The following is a 25172-nucleotide window of genomic DNA, read 5'->3' as shown; positions in this document are numbered from 1 at the left end:
CAATGCAAACAGTATTATGAATACCTGGAAGCATTGCAGCAGATTCACAATAGCAACCTGTCATAGTCTGCCCATGTAAAATTGTTTCTGAGACAAAAAAAAAGGAAATTAGCAAGAGAAAATGGCTGTCATTTGGGAAATTCATATTAATTGCCTACAGTCACAGTCAATGTTAACTGACTCAGCAATGAATATTTAAGACTAAGGTTTGAGTAGTCCCCAGAAAATCAGCCTCTCTGTTTTAAATCAGTTGCACACTTTAACAACTGGCAGAATAGGATTTTCAGTAAGTCAGTTGCTCCATTGATCTGGAAGTGACAAGATTTAGGACATACATTTACATAGAACAGAGGTGGGGACAGCTTGGAAAAGTTAGCAGTGTATGGAAATTTTCAAGAACGTAAACCTGAGGTCCATATGGACCATATGTGTGCCACTAGCGGGCACTGCTAAATAGGTTATCCTGTATAACTAAAGCTATTTCAGACTGGCAGCAAGTAAGTCAGAAAAATGGAGGGGAGAGAGCATTGAGGAGAAATACAGCAGTTATTCAAGCAGATACAGTTTCAACCAAAAAAAAAAAAAAAAAAAAAAAAAAAGAAAAGAAAAAAAAAAGGCAAGCAGAACAAGCAGTAGCTGTCATCCTCCATGAGCATTTCTAGACTGCTGGACTGCAGGAGAATCCACCCCTCCTCAATATAGCTGGGGGAAAGATGGGGGAAAGAAAAAAGGCAGAAGGACTCAAATCATCCATATTAATCCCTGGGTTCTCTATGATTGTCATGGTGGTCTGATTTCCTCACGACACATGATCAGACATACTACTGAACATGTCCCTTCTTATCAGCATGGGAAACTTCTGCCTTCCCCAAGGTTAATGCTGATGAAGCTCTTATTTTCCTTTCCCATAAGCTTCTCACAATATAAGAACCATGAAATGGGACTTTCACTTGGCCGCACCTCTTCATCCCACCTTGATTTACAACCCATACCCATTCCCTTGTGTATTTTTTCTGTGCGTTTTTAAGAAGAATCTGTATCTGTCTTCTTTACAGCCCCTACTGAAATATAAATTAGATATTCCTTGCTGGCCTTCTCTCCTCCAAGCTGAACAAATGCAGCTCCTTCAGCATCTCCACTTATGTCATTAACTCGAATCCCCAGTCATCTTCATGGTCTTCTGCTGGACTTGCTGCAATTTGCAAATATCTTGCTTATAAAGTGTGTACCAAGCCAACAACACCCATCTTGAGAAAATCCAATGGATAGACAGAAATTATGAAGTGGTCTAAATACTGTTTAGATTATAAACCATTAAGCTTACAGTGTCCAGGTTCGGTACCTGTAGTGTGCAGGCAACATATGGCCCCAAATTCATGCTGATTTATAGTATAGTAAGAGATGGGTGTTATTCTGTTGTACTAAAATGAACAGACTTCACTGGTGCAGGATGAGTACCAGTAGGAGTGAAAAAGCAGTGATTTTAGTTTGGGGCTTTGGAAGGATCTGCTTCTTTTGTTTGGGGAGTTTCTCTATTGTCCTGTAATATTGTTCTATTGATAGAAAACATTCAAATATTGCGTTAAAGGTTCTATTTTTAAAAAATAAGGTATGCAAGGAAAAGAGTCATTTAGAAAACTCTTTACACGTCTCTCTGAGCAAATCAATTCAGCCGTGAGTTTTCGCTTTCCAAGTTGCCTTGAGAGCACAAAGGTGGAATTCAGCTTACCTGCCCTTGAGCATGTATACAGAGGTATCTATGTTCAGGTACCTAGGCTCCCACTACAGCCAGTGGAGATCGAGTCAACACAGCCAAAATTAATAGCTCTGCAGACTCCATTGATTCACTCGGTGCTGTAACAGGTAGAAGAATACCTGTCTACCTAACTCTTTCCAAAATAACATCCAAGCATGGTTCAAGAATCATCGTGGGTCAGAGACCATCCCCAAGAGGCAATTTTAATGCAGTCATCCAGTTTGGAGGCTGAGAGACTAACTAACTTGTCTCAGAGCTAGAGAACAGTCCCTGGCATGGATTTATTTGCTACACATATATATATAAGTATGTGTATAGACATATGCATACTTCTGTATGTATGTACAGAAAGGGGGCAAGGATAGAGAGTCTATGTATGTGTATATATGTAAATATATATGTAACTATATACACATACAATAGATAAAACCTCAGAGCATACAGAGATAAGGCCTTAACTCCAGTACCTTCATTTAGAAATTTCTGTTTACCTTGTCTTTCTTACAAACTAAATGTGTGACAGCATAATTTATTTGGCAGCTTTTAGGCTCATATTTGTGTGTTTACTGTTTTATGTGCTATGCCTTTCTTCTGGGCTTACCGTATGAATTCAAAATCTGAAAATTATTGTTCATTTTATATATTAGGAAAATTCTAGGCTTCTAAACCCAAACTAGGTGTTTGAGAAGAGAAGAATACTGCAGATGGAACTAGCATATAGCTCACAAGCCCACCAAGTAAGTTATTGGTGCTTTCTCCAGACTCTCCTTTCCAGGCTCTCTTTGACATGCCAACAGGTTCCTTTATGAAAAATCTGTATACCTGCAAGAATCCCAGGAGTTGTGGGAAGCAGTACAGAGTCAACGGCAGTTCCTGACATTTAGCTGGATATTTAAGAAATTATTCATCTGGAAGAGATGCAGACACCAAATGAGTTCCCCTTGACATAGCAAAGCTCATGGAGATTTATCTTACTGAACAGTAAACTATTTCTGAGCAGAGCCATTGCTTCCTAAGATAAGCCACTAACTATTACATTGTAGCTGAATGACACAAGGATGTGCAACTACCAAAGCACAGAAGAAAGTGTCAAGAACCTCAGAAGAAAATAAGGCATTTATCAGTCCTGGCAGTTCATGGAGATGGGTGAAAACAGTGATTAGCAAAATGGTGACAATGTAAAATGCCACCTGTAAATAACTACAAAAATAGTTGCTGTGAATATTTAATGTGGGGGTGGGTGGATTTTTCTTTGTTTCTTTGTTTACAGATTCTTACATAACCTTGTTTAAAGTTTTATTTACTTATTCAGATTTTTTTTTAAGTTAAATTACATCTGTCTTTAACAAAAAAAAAAAGGAAAAAATCTAAGTAGAAAGAAAAATTAAGATCTTCATTAAAAAGTAAAAATTTTTGAGTGTTCAGAAAAAATTAGGATCCTTTACTTTAGTGATCTCTAAGACATACATCTGTGTCAAAGATCTCTATAATCAATGGAGCAGTGCAAGCATTTCCAGGATGCAATGCATCTTGTCTTTAGTTGTTCATGTGGGTTAAATCATGCTGCATTGATGTCTTTTTCCATCTAATCACTACAGGACATTTATATGATTAGCTTAGACCAGACATCAGACTTTAACATATGAAAACTTTGTTAAAAAAATAATCTCACCATTCATACCTAAATATGGTTATGTTATTCTCTGATAGAAAAAAAGAAAAATACCATCTGTTTTGTATAACTCCAATCAATAATAGGTCCTTGTTCTTTTAGAAATGAAGTGAAAACTAATATGAAGAAACATTTGCAGTGCAACTGTAACTTATTTCAAATAAGGTAATTTTGGGCTTTGTGTGCTGATCTAGTGAATACAAAGAAGCTATTGAACGGTGAGACAATGGCAACTTCTTGAGATTACAAAAAAAATAATAGAGCGAGCGAGCCCACCTTTTTCTATAATTTAATTCCCAGATGTACTGTCATATAGCAGCATTAAGGCATAATGAAGCTGCTCTGTTATTTGCTTCGCTGTGGGCTTTGAGCCAGGGAGTCATTCTGCCCGAGAGACAAAAGACGCTCTGTCTGCGCAGAGATCCCTGCATCTTCCCAACATGTTTCCTCATACATTTTGTGAACTGTCTTTCCCCTCCCCTCTCCCTCTGTTATGTTAGCTGTGAACTACAGTGAAAATCTGTCTGTGACAGACACTTTCGGTACTTGGTCAGCTGTCAGACAAGCATGAGGTGAAAGACTTCAAATATGGCATTGGGCTCACAAACACGCGTACATGCGCACACAGAGAGAGAAACAGCCATCACTGGATACTGCTCAGGTCCAAGCACGAAAACAAAAACAAAACACACTTTAAAAAAACAAGAAAGAAAGTGTTTCTCTGTAAGTCTGAGATCTTGCAAACAAAGAAGGCTTATTTAATGGTTTCGTTAAAATCCAACATGTAAGATCTAAACTCTAACTGCAGGGTTAGTAACATCTTCATTCTATACCCAGAGCTCATCTGTGGCAATATTTACTGGAGGAGATCTCCGCTTTGAAAGTTATTTGCATTAATGCCAATGCCAAGACAAACATAAGGGAAAAAGACTTGATGAGAAACCTGCGAACGGATGAATGGCCCAGGCTGACTCATAGAGTATGAACTATAAATCACCCCATCACAATCCACCTTCACTTGGGTACTTCCATGACACCTGGCAATGCATTTTTGTAACTCTAGCACGGTTAGGGCCACGCCGCTGGGATGCTGTAACCTTACCACATTAGTCTACATTAGGTACATTGCAGTGAAGTCACAGCTTTTATCCAACACGCTGGGGTTCCAGGTGAAATAACGTCTTTGGCTCATGTGCCGTAACAAAAGGGTGTTGCCTTCTCCTACAGCATCAGCTGAATCCTGCCTGTAAACACAGTGCGGTATTCAGGGAAATCAAAGGAAGCATCTCAGCTGGATCCAGTCTGAGGTGAGGTCATGAAAAGCCTTGTTTGGTCAAAACCTCACCAAATAAAGCATCTGGGCTGGAGTACACAAAAAAACACAAGAAACTCCTTGATTTTCTTGTGACTCTGAGAGACATATAGATCCACTAGGTTGCACAACTCTCTCTCTTAGCGTAATCTATAAATCTAAACAAACGTGGCCCACATGAGTATCTCTAATATTCAAAGGTATCCCTAATGTCTCCGGGTGCCTGTAGACAACTGAATCTTACTGACTGATTACAAGAAGAGCTAGAACATGCATGAAAAGTGTAGACACCTACAATTGGATGTGTGAAGTTGAATCCTGTCATAGCCTCAGTTGTAGTCACTGGAGACATAGAGGCACCTGTAGATGGTGGTTCACCCTTTTGTAAGATTGAGAAAACACAGTGGTTAAGGCAGAATATCTTATAACGTCTCAAGACAGTGGCAGGCACTGAAGTGGAGGTAACTGAATTCAACATCTGAAGGAAAGTGACTGAATCAGACAGTGGGCTGTATTCAGCTGCCCAAACTTCGGTATTTAGTGTCATTTTAGAAGCCATGCAGATATGACAGACAACTTCTGGGAAATCCCCAGAGTTTTGAAGCATAGCTGAGGCCAGGCAAGATAACTCATGATGCCTGAAACAATAGGGATGTCATTCATTTGCCTACATATAGACATTTAGGGTTATTTTAAGTACTGCAGCATGTCTTACCTAGCTTCCATCTGACACTCCAGAAGGGTAATCTCCCAGAAGTGCTGTGTAATACCTGTCAGTACCATGCATATGTCTCAAATATGCTACAGCAAAATTGGCAATAGACATCCGTGCTTCAGCAACAAAATCCTCTCTTATATGTCTGCACTTCAAACTTCCCTAAGCACGTGGAGATGCAACCTTGCAAATTGTCACCCACGTAGCACAGGACCACAAGTATCAGCCAGCTAAGGCACAGAGCAGTGTAGTGCAGTATGGTGTGTAATCCAAGGCAGATAACCCTCGTCCCCAGGCAGTGCTCATGACTCCATGAATAGAGATATTTGCTCCTTCTTGCAAATAATCCACGCTTGCTCAGTTTTCTCTACGCTTACTACAGAGGACATACCGAAAGAGGATGTTCAGACCCTTCTGGTGGATGTACAGCCTATAAGTTAAGATCTGCACCATGCAGATCTCTCTTAATGACATTTTTTTGTAAGAGAAGGAGAAAAGAAGGGCTGGCTTTCTGTACAGAAATTAAGTTCCCATTGCGACTGAACCACAAACTTCCTGCATTTGACAAGCAACTGTTTTCCTCTTGTTTCCTCCTATTGCATCCTGCAATTAGTATTGCTCCCCCTTTTCTGAGATAACTTGGGTGGACACATTCATTGATGCTTATCAAATATCTCCAGAAATATCTTTACCACTGAAATTTATAGAATCCTCAGGGGTTCTTGCCAGAGAGATACAATCATGATTACCTCCTGACAATACTGAACCTTCTCATTTCTCTTCCACTCCTCTGATCCAAAAGGCCCCTTGTAACCTCCACAAATTCAGCCTTCATCTAATGACAAAGAGTTCACTTTCTCTTCCACACTTTAGCATTTGGCATTCTCTTCCCCTTGCCCTGACTCTGACTGGATTCTACCTTTTCTCAGTCTGTCTTCACAAGTCTGTCTTTCCCCAGCATGAGAAACCAGAGAAAATTGCACACAAACCAGAGAGAAGCTACAGAAATTCCCTGTGAAGAGAATAACAAAAAAGACTAAATCTCCAAGGGGTGCATCAGCTTTGAATATGCTACCTATTTCCCTCAGTTTCTGCTACACTTGTTTATCCTAACAAGGCTAAATTTTAGTATCTCTTTCATTAATTAGTTAAATGAAAATAATTAAAAGAAAAAGGATTTTTTTTTTAAAAAAATGAAACTTTAATATGGCCATTCAACAATTGTAATATAAACAGGTACTTCTAGGACACAGTGTGATTTTGTTCAGATGTTAACATCAAGATGAAATGAAACATGTCCCAAAGATACCTGTAAATTTCCAAAGTCTATGAAAGGAGTCTTGCTCAAATGTAGATGCCTGTGTTTAATTAAAGTAATTCCATTTCAGGTACCTAAACGACTTGGAGAATGTGGCCTTAATGGTCTTTGTAATCTTCTTTTCTTCAGAACTTTTCATCATCTTTCCTAGTAAACCTTGGTTTTAAGTTAATTCAAAGGGGATGTGACTATGTAAGCCACTAATGCAGAAGACAGCCACAGATATAACATTGCGTAGACTGCAAATACTTCTTAAAAAGAAACAAAATGCACCATTCAGTAGCATTGTCTATATTTCTTTCTTATACTGTAATCACACTTGACTTAGTTTTGGCACAGCAGTTCTTTAGATGCGTAGGTTGATAGATTAAGTTTCCTGTATTGCGTATGTCTATTAACATAGAGTACCTGAAAAAAAATGGTTCAGCTTTTATTACCTTTATATGCATAGGATTTAGTGCGATGATGGAGTCAATATTACTTCAGAAGCCATTTGGAATCATGTCCAGGTACTTTACAACAGGATATGTTTTTAACCCATAGAAGGAAAAGAAACTACTCCCAAAGATTTTAGGGTTTCTCAATAAAACTGGAAGCACATTATTTATAGAAATAATTATTAAGGTCTCTGCCTGTGGTAAATTTGTGCCTGAACATTTCCTGTTCATGGTATTAAGACAAAGCCTTTTTGTGGGATGCAGTTTAAAAAGATTTGGGGCTTTTCCCTTTCTGCAGAAGGTCACAAGGTGTAATTCTGCACTGCCATTAATGAGGGCCTACATATATTCAAAGGGATGTTGAAAAGGCACACAGAAGCTCTTTTGGCTCTTGGAGCCCTCTCTTTCTCCTACACATTGATGAAGGACATAATAAAGAGCAAATAAGATATTGGGATTCAGGTTTGAGTGGACACCCTGGCTTTGGCTGTAAGAGGAGATGAGACACTTTAGTTCTCAGGTCTTTCCATGGGATAACACGTATACCACCACAGGCAGTGAAACAATGATTGAATTTCCAACTAAGCTGTCTTGAGTCAGCCCAAAAGACCTGAAGATTTGTTCTGATGTGCAATGCTTGGGGAACCACCGGTGCTGGAGCAAAATGCATCTGCACTGTGAACACAACTCTCCTTGCCCAGGGGATTTTCTTCTCTGAGTCATGGAGAGATAAACAAACACATACAGGGATACAAAAAAAACCAAAAAAACAAAAAAACAAAAAAACAGAAATAGTTTTGTAACAAAATTTGCTTCCACTAAGATTCCTTGAGAGAAATAATTTGTAATTCCAAGTCTACTTTCTTAATAAAGTGCATTACTAGTCTCAAACACAAGACTCCTATTTCTGTAACAGACTATTGCTTTAGACTGCCTCCGGGTTTGATTGGGCTAACAACTAGACAGTACCTAAAAAATCCCTTTGGGAAGAAGAGAAATGAGAGCTCCACTAGTCCAGAGCAGCATTCAGTGAAGATATTGAATTTTGGAACATACCCATGGACATAATGTTCCCTTAGATGATCCATGTCCAACAAAGGGTAAGAAATATATACTGGACATTTATGAAAACCCACAGAATGCTCCTTTTCTATCATCTTTTCCAGGCCCAAAATGGTTATCACAGATGGTCCCTTCCATGACATCTAACATGTTCTTCTTGACATCTTTAATTGGAATTGATAATAGCAGTTATGCTGGGAATTAACTGTACCAAAGATCTAAATGAAGCCTTATAGAAAAGCATGGTATGATACAAGGATATTTTTATACCATCTTGCTATACTGCTAAAATAGTGGCAAGCAACCTCTCACCCTAAACATGGAAACACTTCTTTCAGATAAACTATGGAAATTAATTTCATTTTTAGTTGCATTTTTCTGTGTGACTGCCCAATAGAGTAGATCCTTGAAACATAAACCTTCTAAATAAATACACTTGCTAAATGCATTTGCTATGGCAGAAGTCTGAAGTGACTAAATAAAGGAGTTGTTTAAACTTCTTCTAAGTCACGCTTGCTTAGTTACTGTCTTTAGTACTCTGGGAAGAGCTACAGAAGAGCCTGGGGTTTGTGCTCTGTGTGCAGAAGTTAGGGATGATGGAGAGAGAAGAAAGAGCCATTGACCCTTCAAAGAACCAGTATGGTCTTTAGGATGGAAGCAGTGTTGCTCAGCGACTGACTCTGCAAGCAGTCTATTCCTAGACATACGTAGTGGAACCTTCAGGCTGCTGTTTTCCAAAGGTTGTGCTTAATGGTGCAATATTTCCCTCAGTTTACTGGTAAAACTAAGGCCTTGGGAAAAACAGAAGTGAGGTAGAAATAAAAGCTGAGGCATCAAGTTTCTTTCAGGATTATTAATATGGTTTGGTATCTCACTAATGGACTCAAAATATTTATCAAGCATGTGATCTGCGGTTACACTGTTCACGAAGGAATTACCTCCCCGAGATAAATGCAGATGGTACATAGAAAAGAGCACACTTTTGTTCAGGGTAATAAAAAAATGATATGCTCGAATAATTGAGAATATTTTCATCGTATGGAACATGAGAAAACAATGTGGCTGATTACGCCTAAAACAGCAGTGGGAAAGCTGCCAGAAGGCCACTTTGGCCTTTAAGAGAAATGCATTTATTGTCTGTTCTATATGCGTAACAGGCCCGAAACTCCAGATGAGCATTTGGGCTTTCAGCTTGTGGCGGGCAGAAAATGAGACAGGTCCATCCATCTATAATGCAGGACTGCTGAACAGAAGTGATTGTATGGTTGGGAAGGTGCAATTTCTCTCTCAAATGTTTTAACATCTCTAATTCAGGTGTCTGTTTTAATCAGTGAACAGGGATGTCACCCAAGGTTGGTCTCTAAGTAGGATGAACCTGGAGGTTACCTGCCACTTTAAAGACTAAAAATGAATTTTTAGGTTGATAAATTTAGCTGAGATTAATCCTAATCTATAATAACAGTTATTTTTTCCTCCACTGGAAAAAGCTATTTCTTTCTACATCTAATTCTCATCTAATTCTTTCTGCAATCACAAAGTGGAACAAAACCAGGAACATCTAGATATTTGGAGACTGCAACCCCCATACAGGAATATTTTGCCAGAATGGAGTTTTGGAGGCTTTTGCGGCATTTGAGTAGGTCAGGCTCTCTTTGTAGCCAACAAGAACTGAACGATACATTCAGAAGCTAATTTACTTAAGATGGGTGTCTAAGATAGGAAAAGAGAAAGGTGTCTCTTACTCTCTGTTGACTATTGAGAGACTCTAGACACTCACTCTGTGCTAGGTATGCATCGTCTGGACATCTAAAGAGAGGTGAGAGGAATCTGAAGTATGATTCTTTATATAGTTTATTCATGCTTTTTGTTCTTACTGTGATAGGCTCTGGGCCCTGTTCAGTGCTAAGAAACCATTTTAGAAGATGCTGTACAAATGAGAACAAATGGTTGCTTTACCTCCTAGAGGGTGTATAGCTAGCTACCAGACAAGATAAAAGAGGGGTACAGATAATCAGGGATAATAAATGGAGATAATAAGGACAAAATAAAATGGATTTGACCTATTTGTAAGACAATATCCACGGACTAGGGCTATCTTACTGCACAGAAATATTTTGTAGGCATGAGAGCAAAGAAGATCCAGAGATAGCTCTGCAAATGTTTACTGACCACTTTTTGTCATGGTTTAACCACGACACTTAAACCAGGACACTTTCCCATAACAAAATTAAAGATGCTGAAAATTTACCAACTAAAAGGTGAAAGTCATCACCAGAGCCTGAAAAGGCATGGTCAGAATCCAAAGAGTGGGTCAAAGACAAATGTTAAGAGACAGAGAGAGGCTCTACATATCTGAGAAATGGAAACAAGTAGTTTATGACTGATGCGATGGAGCTGGCATGAAAATTTTGAGAAAGGTAAGGAATTGCATTTATATTAGCAATGCCAGGCATACAGACACATTATAAATGCCCGAGACTTAATGTGATTTACTAGAAAAGTGAGGTTTAGATAATCATGTTTTCTGCATGTGCGACCACTTTGCTTCCTCATTGGATGTGATTTATTTCATCAACCTTTAGACATCTTCAGTATAGAAGTCTACAGCTGAGTTAGTTGCTCTAGGCTTTATTTAGAGAAAATGAAGTAAACCAAACATTTGTAGGCTTTTGTGGATATAATCTATTTTAGATAAGTAATACAGGATGAAATTATTCACATCCTGGAAGTGTCCATTTTTCTCCATATGCTATCAAGGGACATGTGCCTGACTAGCTTCAATGACATCAAAGAAGTTAATTTCCCAAATTTAATGACAATGACCAGCCAGGCATAAAAAGAAGACATTTTGGGGGTAGATGGCTGGGGGAAGTTAGTAGACCAACTTTTACTAAACGTTCAAGAATTTACGTGTCTTTCTTAGATCTTATTTTAACAGTAAGCTTAATACTGAATTTTCTGATTAGGGATTACATGGCATTGCAGTTCAGCATAATACTAAAATGAATTCTGAGAACAAAACAGTACAGAGTAAACTGAGGGGAGCTCACCAAAAAACCAGTTGTTTCCTCTCAAGGGTCAATACTGGGGCCAATGAGACATCTTCATTAATCAGGTGGGTGATGGGACAGAGTACACCCTCAGCAGGTTTGTACATGGTACAAAACTGAGAGGAGTGGCTCATACACCAGGTGGTTGTGCTGCCATTCAGAAGGACCTCAACAGGATGGAGAAATGGACCAACAGGAACTTCATGAAGTTAAGCAAAGGGAAACACCAAGTTGTGCCCCTGAGGAAGAATAGCCCCATACATTAGTACACGCTGGGCACCGACTGGTTGGAAAGCAGCTTTGAAGAGAAAGACCTGGAGCTCCTGCTAGGCAACGAGTTGAATACGAGCCGACAATGTATATTTGTGGCAAAGGTGGCCAACTGCATCCTGGGCTGCAGAAGACAGAGCATTGCCAGCAGGTCAGGGGAGGTGATCCTTCCCCTCTACTCGGTGCTAACTGGAGTGCTGTGTCCAGTTCTGTGCTCCCCAGTACAAGAGAGAAATTAACATACTGGAGCAAGTCCAGAGAGGAGCAACTAAGATGACTAAGGGATTGGAGCATCTCTCATATGAGGACAGGCTGGGAGACCCACGTCTGTTCAGCCTGGAGAGGAGAAGGGTCAGGGGAGATCTTCTCAGTATGTAAAAATACCTGATGAGACTGCGTAAAGACAACGGAACCAGACTCAGTGGTGTCCAGGGAAAAGATGAGAGGTAGTCAGCACAAAATGAAATACAGGAAATTCTATTTAAAATTGAGAAAAAACTCTTTTACAGTGAGGGAGATCAAACACTAGAACAGCTTATCCAGAGAGGTTGCGGAGTCTCCATCTTTGGAGACATTCAAAACCCCAGTGGACTCAGTCCTGAGCAGCCTGCTCTAAGTGACCCTGCTTTGAGCAGGAAGGTTGAGGTAGATGATCTCCAGAGGTCCCATTCCAACTTCAACTATTCTGTGATCCTCAGGTCAATGTAACTAAGCTTTCCAGCAAGAACAGACTTCTGCGAGAGCAAAAATTTTAACTGAAGATAAATGAGATCCAAAGTCTAGAAATTGAAGGCACGGAAATTCAAACTAGAAGTGCTTTATGAAAATAAATGTATAGTATCATTGACCTCTAATAGGAGATTGAATTCTAGAGCCAGAGAGGCAATTTCTAAGTCTGTGCTTACGTAATGCACGTTTTTGACAGTCAAGACACTTTTTATCATCCATGGTACACATTTTAGCAGTTAGTTTTGCTTCAGAATCTTGAGGGTGGGGAACGAGGTGTCAAGTCTCCTGTGCGCAGGGAGGCAGTGGTCCTTCCACTAGAAAAGTTTTAGAAATCCTTTATATACAAGTTAAAGCCAACAAACAAGAGGGACTGGAGCTCCATGCACAGTCTGAGACTTATGGTATCATATCATAACCAAAGAGCCCAGTACAGGCTAGGATCTGTGTGGCTGGGGAGCAGCCTTGCTGCAAGGGACACAAGGATCCTGGTGGATAACAAGATGAACATGAGTCAGCGGTGTGTCGCTGCAGCAGCAAAAGCCAATTGGATCCTGCGCTGCATCCTCAGAAACTAGCAGAGATAAAGACGTCATCACCGCACTCTATTCATTGCTTGTCTGGCCGCATGTGGAGTACGGTATCTGCTTCTGGTACTCACAGCTCAAGAAAGATGCGGACAGACTGGAGAGGGTCGAAAGGAGGGCCACAAAGATGATGTACGGGCTGGAGAACCTGCCCTCTGAGGAAAGACTGAAGGAGTTCGGTCTTTTCTCCCTGGAGAAGAGAAGGCTCAGGAGGGATCTCATCACAGTATTCTAGTACTTAAGGGGCAGCTACAAAGAAGACGGAGGCTCTCTCTTCACAAGGAGCCACATAGAGAAGACAGGGGGCAACAGCTGCACTGGAAAAGGTTTCACCTCAACATAAGAAATAAATTTTTCACAGTGAGAACAATCATGCACTGGAACAACCTCCCCAGGGACATGGTAAAGTCCCCACCGCTGGAGGTTTTCATGATGTGATTGGACGGGATGCTAGATAGTCTTATCTAGGTTCCCTTTCCCAAGGAAGGCTGGCCCAGATGATCTTCTGAGGTCCCTTTCAACCTGAGCTGTTCTATGATTCTATGATTCTATGACAATAAACAATAGGAACAATTTATAAAGTGTCATGACAGAATCTATTCACAGAAATGTTATTACAGGGTAGGATGTTTTGAATCATTCACTCACATTCATAGACAGCTCTTTACACTGGAATGAGGAGCTGATTCAAGAGGTCTCAGTATATATTAAGCAGAGAGATGAATGACATGAGCATAAGAGGATATAGTCTTTACCTTAGGATCCATGGTTCACTGATCACCTGAATGCAACCTTTTACATTACTAATGGTTATAACAATTATACTAGTAACACTTGCTTTCTGCTATAACAATCAGAGGTTATAGCAGAGGTATAGGTAATTAATTAAACTGTCATATCTGCCAACAAGTGAAATAAGATAAGTCTCATCTGGTGCCCTTCCAGTGTCAACACTATAAAAATCACACCACCTTAGAACAGTTTTGGTTGTGCAGGACCTCTGAAGCCCATCTGGTCTTACACCATGTTCAAATCATTGTCAACTTGAAAATTAGATTAAGATGCTGCACCTTGTCCAGTTTTGAATATCTCCGAGTATACAAAAACTACCATCTCACAAGCCAATCTGCTTCAGTGCTTAACAAGCCTCACTGTAAAAATTATTTTTCTTTATATCTAGTCAGGCTTGCAATCTGTGACCCTTACTTCATGTCCATGTCGTAGAAGAGTTCATCTCCGCCTTTCTCCTTTCCGACACAGTGGCCCTTTGCTAGGCTTACTCCAGTTTGTTAAGGTCTTTCTTGTACTGGGGACTCGAAAACTGGACACAGTAGTCCAGACACAGTTTCAGAAGTTCTGAAAAAGTGGGTATAATCACTATTCTCAGTACTTGCACTATGTAGTGGCTAATGCAGTGCAGTACATGGTTAGCTCTCAGCGTTGCAAGGGAGTGCTGTTGACGGATATGCAACTTGTTGTCTACTCTTAAGTGTTTTTTTTGTTAGAGATGCTCCCTAGACAGTTGCTTTCTCCCAGATCTTTTCTGTAAAATCAATTCTTCAGCTTTTTGAAATTCAGCTGAACGGCAGCCTTATTATCCAGCATATTGACTGCTCCCTGCAATTTGGTGTCAACCCCAAACTTGCTGACAGTGTGTTCCTTTCCATATAATTATAAACCAACAAATCGCACCACTACTGTTTTGTCTGGTAGAGCAAATATACTAGTTTCCCAGGTCATGAAGAGCAGAAGATTGTTCTGAAGACATACTTCACAAGGGACTAGGGTACGAGTTGAGTGACTATGAGGAAGGAAGACCTGAATTTAAATAGAAAAATAGCAACATTTTATTTAAAAGCAGACAGTGACAGCTGCTCTGGTCAGCAATTACTTGACACTTAATGTGGACAGAAACAGTCAATGTGCACACAAATACCCTTCTGATTTGGCAGTATTTCCACCCATTCTCATTTTACACTAGGTACCTGGAAATGCTGACACAAATACATGCTTTAATGCTAGTGCACACAATATTCTTTTAATCTTTACCCAATAGTGGGTAAAAGTTTCAATTACAGAAGTATCCTTGTCTCCTCCTTTGACTTTTACACTATAGGATTGATGTAAAGAAGCCATAGCATGAACAGGAACTTGGCCCAAGCCTTTTTTTACCCCCATGGAAAAATCAATAAGTAAGAATCCATCTTGGTTACAACAAAGTCAATCTGGAGACAGCTCAGTAGCCAGCCGAGTTTATTTGCGTTGCTGGAGATTAAGATCAAGTCTTACTACAACTGGATGTGTCAATCATTAGCAGAGAGCTTCTGTACCTGGTGTTCATGTTCACTAAAGATTTCACATATAAGGAGCAATACATGCAAAACTCATTTCAGAGTACTTCATCTCTTCCAGCAAGAAGTAAGAGGAAATAAAAATGGAGCACAAGCAAACAGCCTCCTCCTTGGGAGAATGTGCACTTGACGAGTGTGCTGTTTTATCTGGTCACTATTTGAATTTTATAATACCTGTGACGTTGAGTCACCTTGTCCTATCAGGAAATAGAAGAGCTATAAATCACCCTCCAGTGAAGAACCCCGGACACTTCCACAACCACCTGAAGAAGGACGGAAGAAACTTCTGATCTTTCTGGAAACAAAAGGTAGGATTTACACTGATTTGTTTGCTTCAAGTATTGCAATTTGTTTCATGTATTAAAATGCAACCTATTTTAGAAGACTTCTTGAACAATTTAGGACAGCCACAGAGAGAGGATTTTATTCAGTGAAAAATAAGGATTACATAGGCAACAGTGTAACACAAGCTGAAAAAAAAAGGGGAGAGAAAATTGATGAACAATCAAAAACAGATGAAAAACTGCCTGTATGCAAGAAAGCAGTACCTTGGCAGATGATATGTACATAGAGAAAGAGACAGAGACAGACCGAACATATTGAATTGGATATATATTGAGTCCAGTATCTTCATTGCTATATGTAACTATCGCCACTTACCTTCAGAGTGGGGAAATTACCACCTTGTGCAACTTAGCGCGCTTGTGCAAAGTGGCTTCTAAGTAGGACTTTGTGCAACAATGCTGTACAAGTGAAATGACAGCTTATATTATTGCATTTCAGGTCTTTTTCAAGGATAATAAAAAACAATGGGGATGCTCTTTTGTAATAGATATTCAATTGTACGAATAATTTAGGATACACCTTTTATTTTTTTTAGGAGGAGAGATGGGAAAAACATATTCACACAAGTTTGCTAAACTCATACAAACTAGGGATGCTAAAGCACCATCTTTCAGTGGCAGATCCCTGAACACAGATGGAGTTGCAGGAAAGTCAGTAAGACTTGGCACATGTCCTGATTTATGTTTGATTGAGGGGGAACAGGGGAGGGGGACAGAGAGACTGATTTTAGGACCAGTGCCTAGAAATTAATGCAGAGCAATTAAATTTACATCTCATAAACCATAAGCATTTGGTTGAAATTGGTGGGATTGCCAAAAGTATGTTAATATCTTGGAGCAGGAAACCCACGGGGTCTTAAAAAGCATTCCAATGGCATTTTGAAACTTGTATCGTGTATTAAATTACCAATTACATTTAATTGTAAGTTAATTCATAGAAAATATTACAGTGAATGAATACTTTGCCCATGTCTTTAAGTTAGCTTCTGCATTTTGGTTTGCAAAATAGAAAGTTTCACAATTTCAGTGAAGCGCTATTTTTCCTTTGAAACAGAGAATTTGTTTTTACATGTTTTAGGTGCAAAAAGGGTTGTTTTCTATTTGCATATCATCACATTTTGCACTCAAAAGATATGTTTTTACTTGTAACTTGAGTACAGCTAAAAATAACCCCCACCACTATTTATTTTCTAGTTAGAAATTAAGTGAAAAGAATAATTGTTCATGTTATTGGGAGTATAATCTTTTATTGCTGAACACCTAGGTCATATACACAGCAAAGTTTTGTAATGGCTCTGAGAAATAAGTGGTAGAAAAGTTAGTAAGAAAAAACTTCTGTGATCCTAAAGCACTTCAAGGAGGCATAGGTGATGTCAAAATTAAACATAAATGACATAGGGCAATAACAAGAACAGGAAATCGATGACTTATACTGCTAATTACCAGTAGGTTTTTTCCCCCAGGTCAACTAGGTCTTTCCTCAACTCCAGGTGCTTGGAATAAGCCACCCTATTTTGAAGGCTGTGAGAATTTAATTGTACAGACGTGGCCAGTCTGTTCAGTTTTTTGGCCTCTGAGCTACAGCTGCCCATAGTCACAGTCCACCTCAACAGGATTTGCTCTTTAGCAGAGCTGGAGCAGCATCCCTGCCTACAGGCTGGGGACTGTGGGTTGCCTCCCGTGCAACGTAAGCAAGCTGGTGAGGAAAATGGGCCTTGCTGTACCATTTGGAAAAGGGTAGTTTTTCTTACCCACATGTTCTCAACAAGCCACAGCACCTTGTGTTTTATATAAACTGGTTGCCTCGAGGTAAAGGCGCTTTGCTGAATATGAAAAGATCAGCAAACCCTATTGGCCTTTCCCCAAGAATAAATTAAAAGTAAAACCAGCAGCCCCTCAAAACCAAATAAGAAGTTAAGCTAATAATATATCTCTGCGGTAACATGCCCATAAATTCCCTTGGAGTGGGAGGCTGGGAAAAACGCCAAAATAAGTAAATTCCATTCTAGTCACCTGGTTGCCTGCCCAAGGTAGCTAAGCAGAAACAAGGTGAATATAAGTCCTATGACTGATTGCAGTGAGAAACCTGAACTTTGAAGTGACCTACATTACTTCCCGGATCACTGTAGCGGTATGGTATGGTGCTTTGAGTCCCCTAAACGAGTAGAGTCTTGGAGTTCAGGGTTTGCTGGTTGCTTCTTCAGTTAGAGAAGGCTCTCCTTTCTGTTGCCATTCCACACTACCTGTAATATAATCAAGAGTTGTCTTTAAAAAAAATAAAAACAAAAAAGCTTTCTGAAACAAGTCTTTCCCAGGAAGCCAGTGCTGGTCCATTTCTGGTCCAGCCAGTTCTGCCCCAGCTTGCGTGCAAGGCTTCGCTGTGCTGGTCACCCAAAAATAAGGGGTTTGAATCCTGACTTAGACACCAAAGTGTAGAGGTCTGCACTTGGGCTGAGTGTCTAATTCCCCTTTCAACCAGTGCGGTCCAGACAAAGCAGGCGATGGGGAGCAGGGGAAGTTTCAGACTAACACGGACACAGAAACAAGCTAACAGCAGCATCCCACCCCAGCTGTTCCACTCTGTGGCAAGGAGCAGAAGGCTTCCTACAGCAAGGGAAGTACAAATCTCCTCCTGTACTGTGAATTCAGGTGAAGGTGTTCGGCCAGGCTTACAGCAGAAAGTACGAGATGTACAAAGCAGTTGATTCATAGAAATTTGGAAATGCAGACGGGGAATGAATTTTATTTTTTAACTTTTAAATATAGGAGGAGGAGAGAAGGAGGAAAGAAAGCAAACATTACTTTGCTATTTGAGAAAAAGCCAGGAAATACACAGGCAAAAGATGAATTAGGTATTCAGAGAAATGAAAGCTCCATAAAAAATAAATTAAATCCTCATTCTCCCCTTTTCAGAGATGATTCTGCCAGTGGTGTTCCTGTGTCTCACAGCTGTGCTGCCTCCATCCACTGGAGAGGTAGGATCCGCACTTTCTACTCGGAAAATCTGGATGGGACCCAAGGCACTTGTGGTCTGACTGAATATGACTTTTCCTATGCTCACCGATTATGTGCAGAAAGAGTCTGATTAGATATTTAGGATCTGGAAAACATTTATCCTTGAAGTCTGTTTAATTTCAAAGCAGTGGACTGGTTCCACACTTGAACACTAAGCCATCTATAGACTCAGTGTTACTTGTGATTTGGGTCAGAGAGAACTGCATATTTCAGAAGCTCCCACGCGCAGGTCCAGTAATCTGGATCTCTCAAAGATCCAGCCCTCTTCCTCGTAATTCCTCACGGTTTTACAGGCAGCAGTTACCTAACTCTCTCCCTTCCTTGTCCTACAGGTCCTGAGCTACGTGTCTCTCCCTTTGCTCAGAGTCCCATCCTCTCAACAAGTATCACTGATTTTCCTCAAACAGCTAAACCAACTAACATAGTCAATGCACACTTAGAGTGGTTCCTCCCAAGCCATACTTAGTCTGAAGTTTGAAGTTTGCTACTTCTGCTTCAGAAACACTAATGTGACTGAAGGCTTGACTACATTTCCCCCTGATTCTTCGATTCCTGCTCTCCATGCTGCAGTCTAGAAGACTAGTGAGAATGGTTGTAAAGAGGGAGCTGAGTTCTTCACATGGTTATATTTTAATTAGAAAACACAGGAAAAGTTTGAGAAATGCTATCAGTTATAGCAGGAGTGGAAGAAAATCTATGGCATGAAAAACAGAGGCACAATTTTTTGTTCGGTGGGATGTCCTGATAAAGTACCACAAGAGGACTGTGACTGTCCTGTGATTAAACAGGTTCCTTCAATAAAAAAAACATGGATAGGCACGTTTAAAATATTGGAGAAGAGGAACACATCATAAGCACATTCATGTCTTCAGCTGATTTTTAGATCCTGTTTCCTCAAAACCTCATGAAGGGAATTATATTAATAGTAAAATAAGTCTTATTCAGTTGCCTAAATTTAAGAGTCTACAGGCACATGAGGCATTTCAGGATATCTCAGCCATCCACAGAGGGCTGGCAGATATGACACAGGAACCAGTGTAATTACTGCTAAGCTCTACACTGTGGAACCACCGAAAGTGTTACTCCACATCGAAGCACCCCTAGAGATACTTAGGAGACAAAGCGTATCACAGTACCTCCTCCATCACAAAGATCATCTTCTCCATGGCTGATATTAGTATTTTCTTTCATATTTTAATATTTCCTAGACAGGATACGGGATCTAGTTACATTCAAGTGAAAAAGAAATATAACATGTTCTTTCAATTTAGGAACCTGAAGGTTTCGATGCTCTGTCAACTAGCAAAGCAAGTCAGCAAGAGCTGATTGTTGACAGACATAATACCCTCAGGAGAGGAGTGAAACCAACTGCCAGCAACATGTTGAAGATGGTAAGTTGTGCGATGTAAATCTATTTTTAAAGAGTAATGGACTCTATGAGAGATACAGGACTGTATGGAAAGTCACATTATTTTATTTACCCACAAATTCACTCTCCAGACCATTCCTAAGGATTCAGCATGGCCGACGCCAAGAGAAACATAAAGCTGGGTGGGTGGAAAAAAAGCCTGGAAAATTTTGTGGTGTATGAACAATAATGTCTCTTTCTTTTGGAGGAAAAAGAAAGGGAAAAGGAGCCATGGCATTGTTCATTTCTTTCTGATGTATTCTTCATCAGTCTTCACAGTTTCTATTCTCCTGGGTGCACAGTAACTTCATTCCTACTCCCCTCCCCCCCAAAAAAAAGGGGAAGAAAAGGATTTTGTATATGATTTTCTTTGATTTGAAGTGTAATTTCCAAACGTTGTTCCTTCATGAGGGGTTATGAATTGTACGTGTCTGAATGACTAATATTTTCTTCTTTCATTAAGGAATGGTGTCCTTCAGCTGCAAAGAATGCCCAAGAATGGGCCAATCAATGTACTTTGAGTCACAGTCCTGGTAACGTGCGGACAACCAGTAAGTGACGCATGAGTGCTAACTGAATAATGTCATACATGTTAGCATGTTATTGATGTGAACAGCTTGGGGGTTTTTTGTTTGGTTGGGTTTTTAATGCCATTCATATTCAATGTGATTTTGTTGGTGCATGGGACAAAGGCAAAATTCTAGATATAAATCTGTCCAGTAAGTGAGAAAAGTTCAATTCCATTCTCATCCCATTTGCATCAGTTTTACATAGGTATATCCTACTTTCTTCAGTAGGTGAAAAAAAATCATAGTGAGAAAGGATATTCTCCCAAAATATCCATCAGAAAGAAGAGAATCTAGACCAGTTAACTGCAGAAATCAGCTTGCATGTGGTGGATGAAACTGGGAAGGAAGGGGTAAAGGGTGAAGGTCTAAAACTGGCTGGCGGTGCTAAGCATAATTTCCAAGACAAGACTCTAGCAACTTGCAACTTATGACTATCTTGGAGGCTCATATAAACACTTCAGTCATTGGCTATTGAAGTTACAGCTATACTAGGTCTACAATAGCCATGATCAGTGCCCAGTGTGATGTTGACTGCCTTCTGTCAAGTTGTGAGCTATCCTTCAGTCCCCACACTTTTTGCCTAAAAACCAAATCCTCTGGTTCTTGCTAAGGTGAATCCCAGATGACAGCTAGTGTGTATGCAGTAGGGTTGGACCTCAATAAAAACAGTGGATGAAGACAGTGTAGACACCTTCTTGTGTACCAGAAGTAAGCTTTGAATTGTCAGGATTTTCCCAAGATTACTGAGCTGTGACCTGAATAATGACTAGGTTGCTAACTTTCAAATAGCAAAATTACAGTCATGAGTCTGTGGTGCAGATCTACACGTGTAACTACAGACATGCAGAAGGTCTGTCAACAACCAAACTACCAGCCAAACAGGCTGGCCACCCTGCAAACTGGTCAAGTGACAACTTCGGTATTGACGAAGGGTGATGTCACTGAACTGGAAAAACCCCTAACCCTGCTGTCCCATCTGGGATGAGAATTTCCATGGAAATCATACCACCTTTATGCTGTCTTTTTCTCACACTTGTATCTTTTATGCGTTTCTCAATACTTTTCTGTTTTCAGCTGTACAATGTGGTGAAAATCTCTTCATGTCATCCGCCCCTTTCCCATGGTCAGATGTTATTGATGCCTGGTACAACGAGAAGGAAGATTTCAAATATGGAACTGGAGCAAAGACACAAGGTGCTGTGATTGGCCATTACACTCAGGTAGATGCAACTCTTTTATTTTTTAGGCTGAATAAATAAATATCTGTATGTTAGCTAAGCAGCTCTTACCCTCTCATTATCTTTAAAGGGAATAAGTACAATGGAGACATGAGAGTTATTCTGACAAAACAAGACGAAAACTTTCAAAGTAACAGAATTAAAATGAAAATAATAGGCTAGGTGTCTTTATGGAGTAAAGATACTGGTATTTCAAAACTTCAGGAAGAAACAAAGGGAAGAAACTCATTTGTTTGTTTAACATCTGAAAATTGCTCAGACACTGGAAGAATAAGGTTATTAAAGTACTAGGAAGGAAATAGAAATAGGTTTGTTACAGTCTACAGAGCTCCATTGACTCAGAGAGTTTCCAGTTGGACAACGGCTTATGACAACCTCTGTTCACCTGCACGAAACACAGGATACAAAATTTTACATCATGATTCCTACATCTTCAACAGTTTTAACTGAATGAAAACAAGTATAATTAAGACACTTTAACTCAAATGTTTTATGTATATATATGTGTGATAAATTATTATCATTATATCCTAAATGTTCTTTGGTTCAGGGGTGAAAGCAGGGGGAAAAAAATGGTTTTTTTCCAGCAAGGTGGGGACTTATATTTTACTATAAAGGGTAAATAAAGTGACTTAACTCAGCTGCAAATGTTTCTGTAAGGCATATTGTACTTAAATGATTTTCAAATGTATATTTTTCATTCTCCCATGATTTTTGTTCTTATACCTACAGATGGTTTGGTACAATTCTTATCAAATTGGATGTGCTGTCGCTTTCTGTCCCAACAGTAGATACAAATACTTTTATGTCTGCCAGTACTGCCCCATGTACGTATTGATTCTGATTCTGGAACTTCTTATTACATTATCAAAATTGGTCAGGAGATAGTGAAATTTCTAATAGGGCACATCACCCATAGCTGAGGAACAGGTTTGAAGAGTATATTTGGAATATGAAAAGACAGAAACAGAATTGCCAAACAAGCAAAAGCATAAAACACATAAAAGTGACACTGATTTTCAGATTAAATTTCATTTGCCTAAAACTCCTAGTTTTCATAACAGCAAATCATAAATAAATATTTTCCATATTCTACTTGAAATCTTGGTTCAGAAGGACATATTAACGTGTACAGTACAGTGAAGACTATAATTAATACCAAAAACTTTAGTGGGAATTTTAAGGCAGAGTCGCTGATTCGCTCAACTTTGGGCAGCAGCGGGTCCAACCCGGAGGTAGCTGGCACTAGCTCTTTCTGAAACAGGGGCAGCTTCTGGTAAAGCCACCCCTGCAAATTCCACCCCACGCCCCCTCCCCTACTGAAACCTTTTCAGATAAACCCAACACATACAGAAAAATTGTTTGACATATAACCAAAGACTGTAAATTAATATATGTATGCATCCGTATAATTAAGTTTTATTCTCAGATATGTTATAGTGACTTTATAGCTTATGTTGGTAATGTTGATGTTTCAGGGGGAATCTAATAAGTTCAATTCCGACACCCTACAAAGAAGGAGAACCCTGTGGTGATTGCCCTAATGCTTGTGACAACGGATTATGCAGTAAGTTTTAAGCATTTTAATTGTGACTTGGGTAAAGTTGATGCTTTAAAAAAATACAATTAATTTATGCAGATGGAAGGGGGGTTGAAATTATTTGTTCAAATACTAGGCTGAAAGCACTATTACAGAGCCACACTTCGCGATGCTAGGTTCTTTACCTAGGTGGGACAACTTGTGGAGTGAAACCAAAGGAGTCTATGATAAGGGTGGGCAAATGTTGGACAGTCAGTCTACCTTGGGATGCAGATACCCTCCACTTTATGGATCAAGGTATTCAGATGGCCTAGATATCTTCATTAAAGATGACAATGTCTGGGTCTCCATATGGAAATTCTCATGAATACCTCTTAGCTTAAGAAGATGCATTGACTGCAAGTGAGATCAAAGATATGTTTACACCAATAGTAGAACAGAAATCTGAGTTCCAGACTTCCAGCTGCAGTTTATATGCTTTTCCATAACCAGGAGAGGCAATTCTTATCCTTGAATCTAGGAAATGCCAGGTAAGGAGGGGACTTTACCTATTTTCTTCTTCCTCCTCTGAACAGTGGTGGCTGATCCAGTAGAAGTAGCAACACACTTGATAAGAGCAAGTAGCAAATCTGAGTTTTGAGAATTCTAACAGAAAATAAAAACATATGGGCTGAGTCTCATAATCCAAGACTTAATTTCAGTCTTCTGTTATGGAATTAACCTAATTCTCATCGTGGGTTGTAGTATATGGGTTGTAGTGTAAAGGAAGAAAGCTTCAAAACACCTTGCAAGTTCAGTAAGAAATCTTGAAAGAGCTAAGAATTTTGTATGTGTGGTCAAAGGTTTTGGATGCTGCTGTGGAGTAAATGGCAAGAAAGAGGAAAACATTACAGAGAAAAGAAATATTGATGAAATATTATTCTGAAAGGAAACGCTGCATGTTTTCATTTCCCATTTATGGTTAATTTTGTTTTTCAATTCATTTTTTCCCAATCCTTAGAAGTTTGAATATGTTTATTCCAACTACCTTGGCAAAGTCTCCTGGATGTACCCATAGCTTCGTCAAGTTTACTGCTTTGCTTCCTGCCAATGCAAAAGTGAAATAAAATAACATGCTCAACTTTTCCCTCCTGGACATCCATCTCCTTAGTGACTTCTTTCACAAAACCAGATTCCATCCTGCCTCTCCACATTTGCAGAAGGACTAACTTCAGTCCATTGACATACAAGAAAAAGCTGTAGGAGGATGTATATATTCTATTTGTATAATGGTCTAGAATATAGTGGAGATCTTAACTGAAATTTGGCATTTTGGTACCAGATATATTTAATGATTAGCTTCTCACATCTTTTTTTCCCCCCCCAAAAAAAAATGTTATCTAAGGAGCATTGTTTGAAGTTCTGTGGTCCCGTATGTTTCATATGTTCTCAGCATAGATGGATAGTCCCTGGTCATGCAACTAGTCTTAACTCGATCAACCTTTTAAACTACTGTACCATTAACAAGACCAGAAGATAAACAGGATTGCTTGAAATATGCAGTTCTCAAAAGGAATTAGGAGAGCAGAGCAGTTTCCGCTAGAACTGTTCCTGTTTAGAATCTTTGTCTTTTGCTGACATACATTCTACTGTAAAACACTCAGTCATTAAAAAAAAAAAAAAAAAAAAAAAAAAAAAAAAGTGGAGTTCATTTAATTAATGATCCTGTTTATAGTATAAGATTGCACTTACCATAAATACAGGTAACTAAATCTGCCTTCTAATGAAGAAGAACTGTCTGAGAAAAGGGCTTAATTCACAAT

At 39.4% G+C, this 25172-nt stretch overlaps 1 protein-coding gene across 1 annotated transcript; it reads left to right on the top strand.

The window, feature by feature from the left end:
* Positions 1-15081: 15081 nt before the first annotated feature.
* On the top strand, positions 15082-25029 carry LOC126046704 (cysteine-rich venom protein TEL1-like). The gene is given in 9 exon segments (XM_049819441.1): positions 15082-15097; positions 15391-15564; positions 18514-18575; positions 19887-20006; positions 20487-20574; positions 21667-21812; positions 22563-22657; positions 23309-23397; positions 24371-25029. Coding segments are annotated over 9 exon segments (798 nt in total). The 3' UTR covers positions 24379-25029.
* The last annotated feature ends 143 nt before the right edge of the window (positions 25030-25172 follow it).

This window comes from Accipiter gentilis, chromosome 16 (genome assembly GCF_929443795.1).
Source record: "Accipiter gentilis chromosome 16, bAccGen1.1, whole genome shotgun sequence".
NCBI lineage: Eukaryota > Metazoa > Chordata > Aves > Accipitriformes > Accipitridae > Astur > Astur gentilis.
This window is presented reverse-complemented; position numbering and strand designations above follow the sequence as displayed.